Here is a 13,958-nt window from a genome sequence, read left to right on the forward strand (position 1 = left end):
GGTGGATAGTCTAGGGCCTGGCCAGGCAGCCATGGCAGATGAGAAGACAGTGCACATCAGCTTCATTGTGTTGGGTTATTTTTCTGCTGGCCCTTGGCACATTCCTAATGAGCCATGATTAGCCTCAGATCTACAGCACCTTCTGCAGCAGCATCATGGTGACCAGGGATGTCATATACAGCATATGCCACTGTTACCCAAGGCAGATGGTGGTAGGGCTTGGTGAGGGCAAGAGGACTGGAGACTGTGCCTGTATTCCATCAATCCTGATCCTTCAATCATCTTTTCATTCTCATTTTGACTCCCTGTTTTCTTCTTTCTGCTCTTCTGAGCACATGTCCATGCATCCACACACCTGTCCATCCACCCATCTATATCCATTCATGCCTCTATCACATAGCATTAGGATTGACCAGAGGACCCCAGGATCTACAGTCATTAACCAGACACCATGGAGAAGACACAACGAAACACAGTATATTATCCATGTGCTTAAACCAAAAGTCAGTGAGTACTTTACTCTCTCCAGGCACTCCCGCTTTCAGGATGCTGTTTTGCCCTCATCCTGAGCTTTTTGATGCCTTTTGTAGTGCCATTTTATAGCAGAGAAGGCTGAGGCTCAGAAAGTGTGGTTCTATAGCTGAGTGGCAGCGTTTGTATTGGAGCTCAGATATGCAGATGTAAGCATCACCCTCCACTTTGAATTCTCTACCACAGGGCCCTTAGCATTTTGGGGTGGGTCAGGTCTCACCTTGGTTGCATGTATTAAGCAGTGCTCTATCTTTTGTTGTCTTAATGTATTCCTAGCCCTATGACTGCTTTAGGGATGAGAAGAGCACTACTTTGCAAGTCATGGGTTCTAGTCCCAGTTCTGTCCCAAACTTTCTGTGTGACATTTGTCTGAGCCTCAGCTTTTTAAATTGCAAAATGGGACACAAGCCCCTATTTTGCAGAGCCTCACAGGATATAAAGATCAGAGAAAAGATAGGCAGAAAAATATTTTTTAAACTCTAGAGTGTTGTATGAGAGTGAAAGATTGCCGGTTACCTAAAATCCTGAGGAAAGAACATGCCAATTTCCAAATCAATTTTTGTACTTTTCCATTTTCTTCTTTAACTTTAGATACAAAAAACATTTTTGGGTTGGGGGCAGGGGAGAGGGATAGCATCAGGAGATATACCTAATGTAAATGACGAGTTAATGGTGCAGCACACCAACATGGCACATGTATACAGATGTAACAAACCTGCACATTGTGCACATGTACCCTAGAACTTAAAGTATAATAATAAAAAATATTTTTATTAGGTATGCTTTTAAGATAATCCTATTGAAAATCAAACCAGTGGGTTTTTTGGAAAATATTTTAATTTACCCATTTGTGTTAAAAATATTGCAGTGTAAGTATGCATTTCTGACTTTAATGATAATTCTCTCAGCTCCTTTAACATCTATTTCTCTGATTTTTGGCTCTGTACAAGGTTTGAAAACTTCACTTTCATTTTTGTAAATTATCTTTATTCCTCTCACAGATTTGTAGTGTTTTTCTTCTCCTTGGTGTTATGCAGCCCGTTTTAAGTAATTTATTTTTTTATTTTAAGGAATTAATTTTGTTATTTTTCTCTTTTTGGCACATTGCATGTTTGAATTCAAGCACTTATATCTGGTTTTCACTTGATTTTAGCCAAAAGGCTGAGAAGTAATTATGTCTGCTTTTCAATTTTAGGAACTTATGAGTCACCAACTCTGAATATTGACTTTGATTTTGAAAATTTATTCTATAAAAATAATCAGATTTGTTTTACTCCATCTCATTCTCCCTGTCATACATGTATATTTTAGATTTTATTAATATAACTTTTCTCCTTTTGTCTTTACAGTAATTAATGACTGCTTAGTGTTCTAGTTCACTAATCTCATCATTTCAGACTAATTTAATGTTTCACACATATGTTGTATATTAAGTAGACTGATTATATTTTCAATTGTTTGCTTCACATTTGGCTGTTTCTTTTTTTTTTTTTTTTTTTTGCCGGTCTGTTTTTAATCATGGCAGGGCCTCAAGCACATGTGCATGGGCACACACACACACACACACTCACACTCAGTCTTCAGATCTTGTTGAAAGCTGCAATGTCAACACTCTACACGTGCTCTTCAAACTTGATGATCTCCACCAGCAAGTCCGTCCCCACCTTGTCATCCTTCACCACACACTGAACCTGCAGCTTCTGGATACCATAGCCCACGGGCAACAGCTTAGAGGCCCCCCAGACCAGCCTGTCCAACTGGATGGAGCACATACAGGCCTCCAGCTGGGCCATGTTAGTCTCATCATCCCAAGGCTTAACGTCCAGCTGGATGGACGACTTGGCCACCAGCATGGGCTTCTTGGCCTTTTTCTCCGTGTACTGCCACAGCCGCTCCTCCCGCAGCAGTACTGCCTCCTTGTCCTCCTCCTCATTGTCACTGCCAAACAGGTCAATGCTGAGACCAACTCTGTCGGGGAGACCCTAACCCAGTGGCGCTAGAGGAATTAAAGACACACACACAGAAATATAGTGTGTGGAGTGGGAAATCAGGGGACTCACAGCCTTCAGAGCTGAGAGCCTCCAACAGAGTTTTGCCCACATATTTATTGACAGCAAGCCAGTGATAAGCATTGTTTCTATAGATCATAGATTAACTAAAACAGGAAACAAAGCGATGGGCTGAAACAAAGGGATGGGCTCTGGCTAGTTATCTGCAGCAGGAACATGTCCTTATGGCACAGATCTCTCATGCTATTGTTTGTGGTTCAGGAACTCCTTTAAGTGGATTTCCCACTCTGGGTGGGCCAGATGTTTCTTGTCCTCATTCCAGTAAACCCACAACTGTCAGCATGGGTGTCATGCCCATCACTAACATGTCACAGTAGTGCAGAGATTTTGTTTATGGCCAGTTTTGGGGCCAATTTATGGCCAGATTTGGGGGCCTATCCCTGTAGGTCAATGACGTCCTCCTCGTCATCCTCTGCTGGTTTGGCTGGCTTCTTGGCCGGGGGCTCCACTTGGCGCATAGGAGACTTGTGCTGGGTCTGCAGGGCTGTGGTGGCCAGGCAAGCTCTTCTCCAGCACCTTCAGTGGGGCCTCCAGCTTGGAGATGGCCTGCTGCAGCTCCTGCACAACCCTGCACAGGCTCTGGTCCTCCACTTCCAGACTGGTGATCCGAAAGATGAGCTCACCCTCGTCTCCGCTGGGGCTGCTGGAGGCCCCGGGGCCTGAGCTTCCGGCCAGGGATTTCTGGAAATTATCTCTGGCTCTCCCAGTGTCATGGAGGATCATGCTGGTGCCGTTCTCCTGGAGAGAGGTGCTGGCCACAGGCTTGTTCATCTGCTCGAAGAATCGCCTGTCTGCATTGTCACATTTTAACTTGTTGAACCAGATCTTCTCATGTACTAGGAAGTTTGTAGCCATTTTTCTGATGCCAGCCAAGGACACAGTGACCAGGAAGGAGGAATTAGCAGATGCGGGACGCCTGAGGAAAGCCTGGCTGTTTTTCAAATATGGCTTGTTGCTGGGTGTGGTGGCTCACACCTGTAATCCCAGCACTTTGGGAGGCCGAGGCGGGTGGATCACCTGAGGTCGGGGGTTGGAGACCAGCCTGACCAACATGGAGAAATCCCATCTCTACTAAAAATACAAAATTAGCTGGGCGTGGTGGTGGGTGCCTGTAATCCCAGCTACTTGGGAGGCTGAGTCAGGAGAATCGCTTGAACCCAGGAGGCAGAGGTTGTGGTGAGCCAAGGTCGTGCCATTGCACTCCAGCCTGGGCGACAAGAGCGAAACTCTGTCTCAAAAAACAAAAAAACAAAACAAAACAAAAAAAACCCCACACGCACAAAAAAAACCAAATATGACTTGTCACCCTTATAGCTTCTTGTACTTTTCACATTATTAGTATATTTTCTGTTTTCCCCATTGTCTTGGATTAAACATTTTAAACATAAGTCCCGTAACTGTGGGTAATGTAAGTTGTAATTTGTTTCTCACTTGTGAAAGATATTACGTTTGCAGTGTCTGCAGTTAGTTTATGTTGTTATTTTTATTTTTGTAGACAAGGATTTTTATTATTTTTAGGGTGATTTTTTTAAATTATACTTTAAGTTCTAGGGTACGTGTGCACAATGTGCCAATTTGTTACATATGTATACATGTGCCATGTTGGTGTGCTGCACCATTAACTCCTCATTTACATTAGGTATTTCTCCTAATGTTATCCCTCCTCCCTTATGTTGTTATTTTTTCATTTGTCTAATGGCAAGTTGGACAACCCACAGAAATTTTTTATTTGTGTGTTCACCCATATCTAAGAAGAGCACTTGCTTCTTAGTTTAATGACATTCTGGATTCTTCCTTTGGCTTTCTTTTGTACCTGGAAAATTCTCATATGTTTCTTTATATTCTACTCAGGATTTTAAAGATTCTTGTAACTTTCTCAGAATTTTAGCATGTAAAATATTTTCATATTTAAAGATTTCCAAATATATAATATCTTTCCAAAATGCACAAATATCAACAGCATATACGTGAGGAAAATATTTTACAATTTTCTTGTGTGGCAGACAATAGCATCTCATGAGAAATCTCAAGTTACATCATTTAGAACATATTCGTTCCTCAATATACCAAAATTTTTTTTTTTTTGAGATGGAGTCTCGCTCTGTCACTCAGGCTGGAGTGCAGTGGCACGATCTCGGCTCACTGCAAGCTCTGGCTCCCGGGTTCATGCCATTCTCCTGCCTCAGCTTCCCAAGTAGCTGGGACTTCAGGCACCTGCCACCATGCATGGCTAATTTTTTTTTTTTTTTTTTTTTTGTATTTTTAGTAGAGATGGGGTTTCACCGTGTTAGCCAGGATGGTCTTGATCTCCTGACCTCGTGATCCTCCCACCTCGCCTCCCAAAGTGCTGGGATTACAGGCACAGCCACCACGCCTGGCCAATATACCTTAATTTTTAATACTAAAAAATTGATTTTATATTTTTACAAATATCTGAAGTAAATGTACTTAACTGTAGAGACTAATACCTACATATGGCCAGAATACTGTTTTTCTGTATCAGTAAGACAATGTTAGCAAAATTACTGATCTAAATTCAAGTTTTTGGCTTTGATCACCATGCTTCTCCACTAGCACGTTTCTTTTGTTTCTTCTTCTTCTTTTTTTTTTTTTGAGACAGAGTTTCGCTCTTGTTGCCCAGGCTGGAGTGCAATGATGCGATCTCAGTTCACCACAACCCCTGCCTCCCAAGTTCAAGCGATTCTCCTGCCTCAGCCTCCCGAGTAGCTGAGATTACAGGCGTGCGCCACTACGCCCTGCTAATTTTGTATTTTTAGTAGAGATGGGATTTCTCTATGTTGGTCAGGCTGGTCTGGAACTCCTTACCTCAGGTGATCCACCCACCTCAGCCTCCCAAAGTGCTGGGATTACAGGCATGACCCACCGCGCCCAGCCAGCACTGTTCTGAATCAATAAAAATGATCTCAGCTTAAATCTTCCATTTGATTAAGAACTTAATTTACAAATTTTATTTTTGAGGCACTGTCTAAACTTCTGCGCTCAAGTAATTTTTCTGCATTGGCCTCCCACAGTGCAGGAATTACAGGCATGAGCTGCTGCATCCAGTACTTTTAAATATTTTAATGAGATTTTTACTTGGCTACATATTACTTGAATTCACTTTAGTCAATAATTTTCATTGTTACTTACAATGCTCAGAAAATACTACCTCCTGGGTTTGTGCTTTCATAAATTCAATGACATATATTAGGCCCAAAACCTTTCCATTTAAAATAATTTTCTGGTGTTTGAAAATAATGGGTATTTTTAGTTTACTGGCCAAAAGTGCTGCCCATTTATTTATATGCCTAATTAGTCAAACTTTCTAATAAAGTTATTTAACATTATTTATGTTCATACCATTATTGCATATGAAAAGATTTAATTTCTTTAATTACATTAACAGCCCTAATGTAACTCAGTATAAGTAAAAATGTGACAGAGGCTGGGGAGGAAGTGGTTGAAGAAAGAAAAAATGTTGATGGAAGTGTACCACGTTTCACTTAGGAGAAATAAGATTTAGTGATTAATTGCACAGAGTATTGACTATAATAAATAATAATACAGTGTATATTTCAAAATTGGTATAAAAAGATTTTAAATGTTTTTGCCACAAAAGTATGTGAAGGGCTGAATTTGTTACTTAGCTTGATTTAAACATTTTACAGCATACACATAAAAATATGACAGTGTACCCAACAAATACATACTTAGGATGTTATAATTATATAATTATATTATATTGAGACAGAATCTTGCTCTGTCACCAGGCTGAAGTGCAGTGGCATGATTTCGGCTCACTGCAACCTCCACCTCCCAGGTTCAAGCAATTCCCCTGCCTCAGCCTCCTGAGTAGCTGGGATCACAGGTGCATGCCACCACACCTGGCTAATTTTTGTATTTTTAGTAGAGATGGGGTTTCACCATGTTGGTCAGGCTGGTCTCAAACTCCTGACCTCGTGATCTACCCACCTTGGCCTCCCACAGTGCTGGGATTACAGGCGTGAGCCACTGTGCACAGCCAATAATCACTATTTTTATAAAGAAAATACAGAGCTTTTTAAAGAGAAGAGATTAATTATAGAAGTCAGAGACAAGTATAATTTATTGTGATTGGAACTAAATGCTATCAGAAGATTTACTATGTATGTGAAATTCTTTGACAAACTTCATGAACTTCAACTGGTCACAGGAAATCTCATTGTGCTCCTCTTTCTTTTTAAAGGCAGAATCAACTTTACTACATTGCAATAATTTTTCTTAGGGTAAAACTTGGGATTCACAATTATCTCAGGATTAATGGTGAAAAATTCTCTGATAGTCCTGACTAATCTTAGTTGGTCTAGTTTGGTTCTTATTGAATTGGATCACCTCATAGTCCCTTAATAAGCCAACTTTAAGAGAAATATACTTCTGTTTTTTGAGAATTGTTTGAGTCATTGCCTGATGCAAGTAACAGACATAGACATGAACAGGTTACAAAAGATAAATAATGTCCTTAATGTACCTAAAAAAACTTTTTTAAACTGAATCTCTTAGGATTCATCCCATGTAGATGAGTCCAAAAAACACAATAATAACTAATAAAATACAAATTTCTGCAATGGAAGATACCTGAGGATCACTAAAAACAACAAAGTTGGCCAGGCATGGTGGCTCATGCCTGTAATCCCAGCACTTTGGGAGGCTGAGGCGGGTGGTTCACAAGGTCAGGAGTTCAAGACCAGCCTGGCCAACATGGTGAAACACCATCTCTACTGAAAATACAAAAATTAGCCAGGTGTGGTGGTGTGTGCCTGTAATCCCGGCTACTTGGGAGGCTGAGACAGAAGAATCACTTGAACCCAGGAGGTGGAGGTGGAGGTGGCAGTGAACTGAGATCACACCACTGCATTAGAAATAAAAAAGAGATATAAAAAATGAAAGAGAAAGAAGAAAGTGGTTTACTCACAATAGCCAAGATGTGGAATCAACCCAAATGTTCATCAACAGTTGAATGAATGAAGAAAATGTGGTATATTTACACAATGGAATGCTATTCAGCCCTTAAAAAGAAGAAAGCCTTGTTATTTGCAAAAAGCTTATTGAACCTGAAGGACATTATGCTAAGTAAAATAAGCCAGCATTGAAAAAAATTTTTAAAAAGATCTCATTTCTATGCAGAGTGTAAAAGAAAATTCAAACTCATAGAAGCAGAGAGTAGAATAATGATTGCCTGCAACAGGGGGTGAAAAAGATGTTGGCCAAACATAATGGGTCTTCCCTACATCTATTACCTTAACAAATGTTATTCTCCTTGTAGTTTTGATTCACTGGGGAATTGAATCATATCCTGAAGAATCAAAACTGAAGGAATAATATATTTGTTAAAGCAATGCAGATTGTATACTGACATTTCAGAGGCTTAGCAAAATAATATATTTTCTTCTCACATTATCCCTTACGGTTTTTTTCCTTGATAAAAAGACTTCCTCACGATTTTTTAGTAATCATATCTTCTTTCATCTTCTATCTGCATCCTCCTCTTTCTTCTGTGAATAAATTAACAAAGAGATGTAGAAAAGACACATTTGCTTTTTATCCACACATCACTTCCACTCACTATTAGTCAATGTAAGTAGAGCTGAGAATAGCAGTTTTCTGGCAGGACACTTCTCAGCAATAAATAAAACTCTGAAAGAAAAGTGTAGATTTTTCATGAAAAGCTAATGTATTTTAAGCAAAACAAGCATATTCATCAATAATAAAATGCTGTGGCAAAATATAGATTTATTTTATTGATTTCTATGGAGCTCAGGTAATATTTGACCAAAAGCTAGGCAATATACACAGAAAAAGGAATATTTTTTGAAATAAGAATATTGTGGGCCAGGCACTGTGGCTCACGCCTGTAATCCCAGCACTTTGGGAGGCTGAGGTGGGCGGATCACGAGGTCAGGAGATCGAGACCATCCTGGCTAACATGGTGAAACCCAGTCTCTACTAAAAATACAAAAAAATTAGCTGGGCGTGGTGGCGGGCGCCTGTAGTCCCAGCTGCTGGGGAGGCTGAGGCAGGAGAATGGCGTGAACCTGGGAGGCGGAGCTTGCAGTGAGCCGAGATCGCACCACTGCACTCCAGCCTGGGTGACAGAGCAAGACTCCATCTCAAAAAAAAAAAAAAAAAAAGAATATTGTGAAGTTGTTCTGTCAAAAGAAGTAAAAATATTATGATCTCATACTAATAGTCTCATCTATAGTTCTACAGTATCAAATGCTTTTTATTAAAATTTGTATTTTATATAGGTATCCAATTTATATCACCCTTCTTCGCTATTTCAATGCTGTCTCCACTTTATATCAGTGGGAAACAGGCCACCTGGTCCCAGGAAAGCACGTGGTGCTATTGTGACTTTAAGGATGATGATGAAAAGCACTTGTTTGGGTGGTACTGATGTGCCACTGTTATTTTGCCCGAAGTACTGTTTTTTTTTTAATTCTTCTCTAAATTTACTGATAAAATAAAATTCTTAACTAAGAAGACTTTATCTCATTCATGTATGTATTATGAAATTTTGTTGACATTTAAGCATCTCTGACTTACCAGGAATATTTAAATTTTCCATGAATTCAATTGAGCACTGTAAATAAACAATTGTTTACTAATAGCCTTTGGGAGGCAGAGTAAGATTTATAGAATTTCTTTATAATATGTTCCTAGTAATCCCTCTGAACACAGCATTCTCAATTCTTAGTATTCACCCTGAGTCACTGAGGGGAAATTGGTGTCTCTGTAAACAGGCAAATGAAGGTGCTGGGTAGAGGTGCATCACATTGTACAGAAATGATGTCCACACGCACCTGTAAGGGCCTTAATTTAATGGACTGTTAGTTACATGGCTACATACTTACTGAATCTAGTCATACTATCTTTTGTCAGCTAATGGCATTTGTTACCTATTAATTCAATATAATTATTTGCTTGGCTGAAAAATACATCCTTTGTTAATTTATTCTAAATTGAGAGATTAGATTTGCAATCTTCAGTCTTTTAATGTTAAAGCAAATCAGAGAAGAGCAATGTATGTATATAGTATGCATTTTCCTATGAAAATTATTTGTATTGTCTTGAAAACCCTTGGAAGCCACCTAAAGAATACTCTCTTCAAATCCTTTAGCCAGGATTTTAGATTTCAAAAATAAAAAACTTAATGATAGACCAAAGTCTAAATCTTCTCTTTGCTTCTTGTCAGTAATCTGGACATTTCAAAAATCATGTCAATTATGCCAAGTCATTGAAAAGATGTGGTTTTCACTAGTTTTATTCCATTTCAAATGTTTTTTTCTAATTATTACTTTTGTCATGTTAATCTAAGAGCAAATATCTACATAAATGTTCATGCATTCAAGCAATATTTATATTATGACTAGGTGTGATGGCTCATGCCTATAATCCCAGCACTTTTGGAGGCCAAGGTGGGCAGATCACTTGAGGTCAGGAGTTCAAGACTAGCCTGGCAAACTTGGTGAAACCTCATCTCTACTAAAAATACAAAAGTTAGCCGGGTGTGGTAGTGTGTGCCTGTAGTTTCAGCTGCTTCGCAGGCTGAGGCAGAACAATCAGTTGAACCTGAGAGATGGAGGTTGCAGTGAGCTAAGATCATGCCACTGCACTTCAGCCAGAGCAATGAAGTGAGACTCTGTCTCCAAAAAAAGGAAAAGAAGTATATATGTGTGTGTGTGTGTGTTTTTAAAGTTCAATATTGTATTAAGTATAGTAGAATCCTCTAAAAATATTAACTGTTTTCTGGCTATTTATTCTTTGTGTACCATTTTATACATTCACAAAAACATTAAACAATGAAAATGTACCCAATTATTCAATTTTTTAAATTTTTATTAAAAGTGTTAAAAATAATTATTTTTTTTTTCTGGTTAAAGAGGTTTTTGTTTTGTTTTTTTGAGACAGAGCCTTGCTCTGTCACCCAGGCTGGAGTGCAGTGGCTCGATCTCGGCTCACTGCAACCTCCACCTCCCGGGTTCAAATGATTAAAGATGGTGTTTATTGTTATACTCAGGAGTGTTATCTCTGGAGACACATTTGCCTGTGTTTTAATATTGGCTCTGTTTCTTTCTCTGCAAACTGAGGATAATAACACCTATGTTATTCAGTTACTGTGAGAATTAAATTTATTAACACATAAAAGTATTATGGTTAATGCTCAGTACAAATTAACAATTAATAAGATATGTATATGCTGAATTACACTAGTATGTGCTTTAAGACGGGAATGCCCTTTTATAACATGAGTTTTTCAATCAATATATTTAATTTTTTAAAATAAATGTTGTATAGATACACAATGGAATACTATTCAGCCTTAAAAGGTGGTAAGTTTCATCATTCGAATCAATATAGATAAATTTAGAAGACAGCATACTAGATGGAATAATCCTGACACAGAAAGACAAATACTACATGATCTCATATACATAGGAAAAAAGTTTAACTCGGGGTGCAAAGCAAGCCGGTGGATCCATAAAGAATCCAGCCAACTCGCAGAGGGAGGGGAGGGGCTGAGCTGTGAGGACAGCGGGGCCCAACAACCACATCTACGCGGGAGTCCTTTAACCCGGAAAGTTACGAATTGGACAAAAGCTTCCGGCTAACCAGATTCACTGAACTGAAGGGCACAGGCTACAAAGTGCCCCAAGATGTCCTGCAAAAATTGCTGGAATCTTTACAGGAGAACCACTTCCAAGAACATGAGCAGTTTCTGGGAGTCTTTATGCCAAGGCTTGGCATTGGAATGGATACTTATGTCATTCCTTTGAGACGCGGTGGGCTTTCCTTGGTTCAAACCACAGATTACATTTACCCAATCGTAGACAACTCTTACATGACAGGCAGGATAGCATGTGCCAATGTTCTCAGTGACCTCTACGCAATGGGGGTCACAAAATGTGACAATATGCTGATGCTCCTTGGAGTCAGTAATAAAATGACCAACAGGGAAATGGATAAAATGATGCCTCTGATTGTCCAAGGTTTTAAAGACGCAGCTGAGGAGGCAGGAACGTCTGTAATGGGCGGCCAAACAGTACTAAACCCCTGGATTGTCCTGGGAAGAGTCACTACCACTGTCTGCCGGCCCATTGAATTTATCAGGCCAGATGATGCAGTGCCAGGGGATGTGCTGGTGTTGACAAAACCGCTGGGGACACAGGTGGCAGTGGCTGTGCACCACTGGCTGGATATTCCTAAGAAATGGAATAATATTAAACTAGTGGTCACCCAAGATGTAGAGCTGGCCTACAAGGAGGCGATGATGAACATGGCGAGGCTCAACAGGACAAGTGGCCTTCTGATCTGTTTACCACGTGAACAAGCAGCTCAGTTCTGTGCAGAGATAAAGTCCCCCAAATATGGTGAAGACCACCAAGCATGGATTATTGGGATTGTAGAGAAGGGCAACCACACAGCCAGAATCATAGACAAACCCCTGATCATCGAGATTGCACCACAAGTGGCCACTCAAAATGTGAATCCCACACCCGGGGCCACCTCTTAATCTAAACAGAAATAGCTGTTTGGTTCTGTTTTTAAATAGATCTATTTCCTTTATCATCACTTCAATTAAAGACTATAAGCAACAAAAATCTCGTTGTATCTACACATCGGGTGACCTTAGGTCAGTTTGTAAGTGGATACAATTAATAAAATAAAATCCATGCCTTTTTTTCCTGTCACATTAACTGAAGATGCACCTAATCTTGAGGCAGCTTCTGAGTTGAGAATTATATTGTTATCCAATACTGTTGATTCATTTTTGAATCTTTAGACACTTATCTTTTGCCGCATAGGCTCTTTTTAAAGGTGCTTCCACATAGCACAGACATTACCAGTAGTCATGTCAAATAGCAGTTGCTGTCTTCATTTTATGTATATTTATCATGTAAGTCTGATTTTTTAAGCGTCTCGAATGGTTTTCTGGAGAGACAGCATTGGTCAGTGGCACATGACGGCATCCCAGTCATAAGAGGGTTGAATGATTCCTTTGATTTGAAAAGCCTAGTCTTCTCTCAAGAGCGTCTCGGACCCAGAACATTCTCCAGTAGTGCATTCAGTTCAACACGGCAAGTGCTTCACTGCTTGGAAAACACTTTGAAGACAAAAAAGAAATCTTATTTCTTTTTTTGGAGGCTTCCTGACATTTACGGTAATACCATTAACTGTTTTCTTTACCGATAGCAAAAAAAGGATACTTTTTGCAACGTAATTAGATGTTTTATAGTGCTACAAGGAATTGCCTTCCAAATGGAGGTTGATGTATAATACTCATTTACAATTCAATATATAATTACGCAAATAATTTTTAAATATAATCAATAATAAAGACTGTTCTGTGGATGGTAGTGTTTAATACATTTTATATTTTGTATAGTGATTTCAGGCCTTTTGTTTTCTTAAAATCAGCAGCTATTTAGCATAATTCTTAGCATTATTTTGTCCTTTGCGCTAGTACATTTTTGTGCACGCTTTTTGTGATCTGTGTTAAAAACCTGCATTGCCAACATTGCAGCCCAAACTTAAACTTGTCATTCAAATAAATATTTAATTTTTTAAATTGCTCGTGTATAACAAAAAGAATAAAGTTTACCTCAAAAAAGTACAAAGTGGAATAATTTTACCAGAGGCTGGGTGTGGTGGGAAGGAAACAGAGAGGGGTTGATCAAAAAATACAAAGTTTCAAATAGACAGGATAAATAGGTTTTGAGTTCTATTGCACAGCAGGGTGATTATAGTAAACAATAATGTATTGTATATTTCAGAATAACTAAGAGTAAATTTGAAGTGTCTCACCACAAAAAAATGATAGGTAAGCAAGTTGTTATTTAACTCGACATAATCATTTCATACTATATACATATATTCAAATATCTCATTGTACCCCATAATGTACAGAACTCTGGTGAATGAAAAATACTATTAATATATATATTTTTAAAAGGATAGTATTTAAAACATTCAACTACTATTATACCCCCAGACTGACTAGAAGAAACATGGATTACAAACCACTGATGTGGCCACCTTGTTTTTAGGTTTAACATTAATCATGATCTAAAAGAATCAATAAATAAGAGTGAATAAATTTCCTGTACACTCGCTATGTGCTGGGGACTTATTGGGCACATTTATTTGTATTAACTGCTTTAATTTTACCAAAACCCTAAGATTTAGGCAGTAAAGAGCTGAAGAGTCAAGCACAGAGAGATCAAGAAACTGTATTCATGTCACATAGTCCATAAATGGCAAAACTGGAATGCAATAAGGAACCACCTGGTACGGAGTTGCAATCTTAACCATTATGCCCAA

At 38.9% G+C, this 13,958-nt stretch overlaps 1 protein-coding gene and 1 pseudogene across 1 annotated transcript; one reads left to right on the forward strand and one right to left on the reverse strand.

Annotated features, from left to right (window-relative positions):
- Positions 1–2,111: 2,111 nt before the first annotated feature.
- On the reverse strand, positions 2,112–3,483 carry LOC100432253 (elongation factor 1-delta-like; annotated as a pseudogene).
- Positions 3,484–10,672: 7,189 nt separating this feature from the next.
- On the forward strand, positions 10,673–13,304 carry LOC100432627 (selenide, water dikinase 1-like). The gene has a single exon (XM_054560527.2). The coding sequence runs from the start codon at positions 11,368–11,370 to the stop codon at positions 12,148–12,150; it is 783 nt and encodes a 260-aa protein (XP_054416502.1). The 5' UTR covers positions 10,673–11,367; the 3' UTR covers positions 12,151–13,304.
- The last annotated feature ends 654 nt before the right edge of the window (positions 13,305–13,958 follow it).

The sequence above is a fragment of the Pongo abelii genome, chromosome 6 (genome assembly GCF_028885655.2).
Source record: "Pongo abelii isolate AG06213 chromosome 6, NHGRI_mPonAbe1-v2.0_pri, whole genome shotgun sequence".
NCBI classification, from domain to species: Eukaryota; Metazoa; Chordata; class Mammalia; order Primates; family Hominidae; genus Pongo; species Pongo abelii.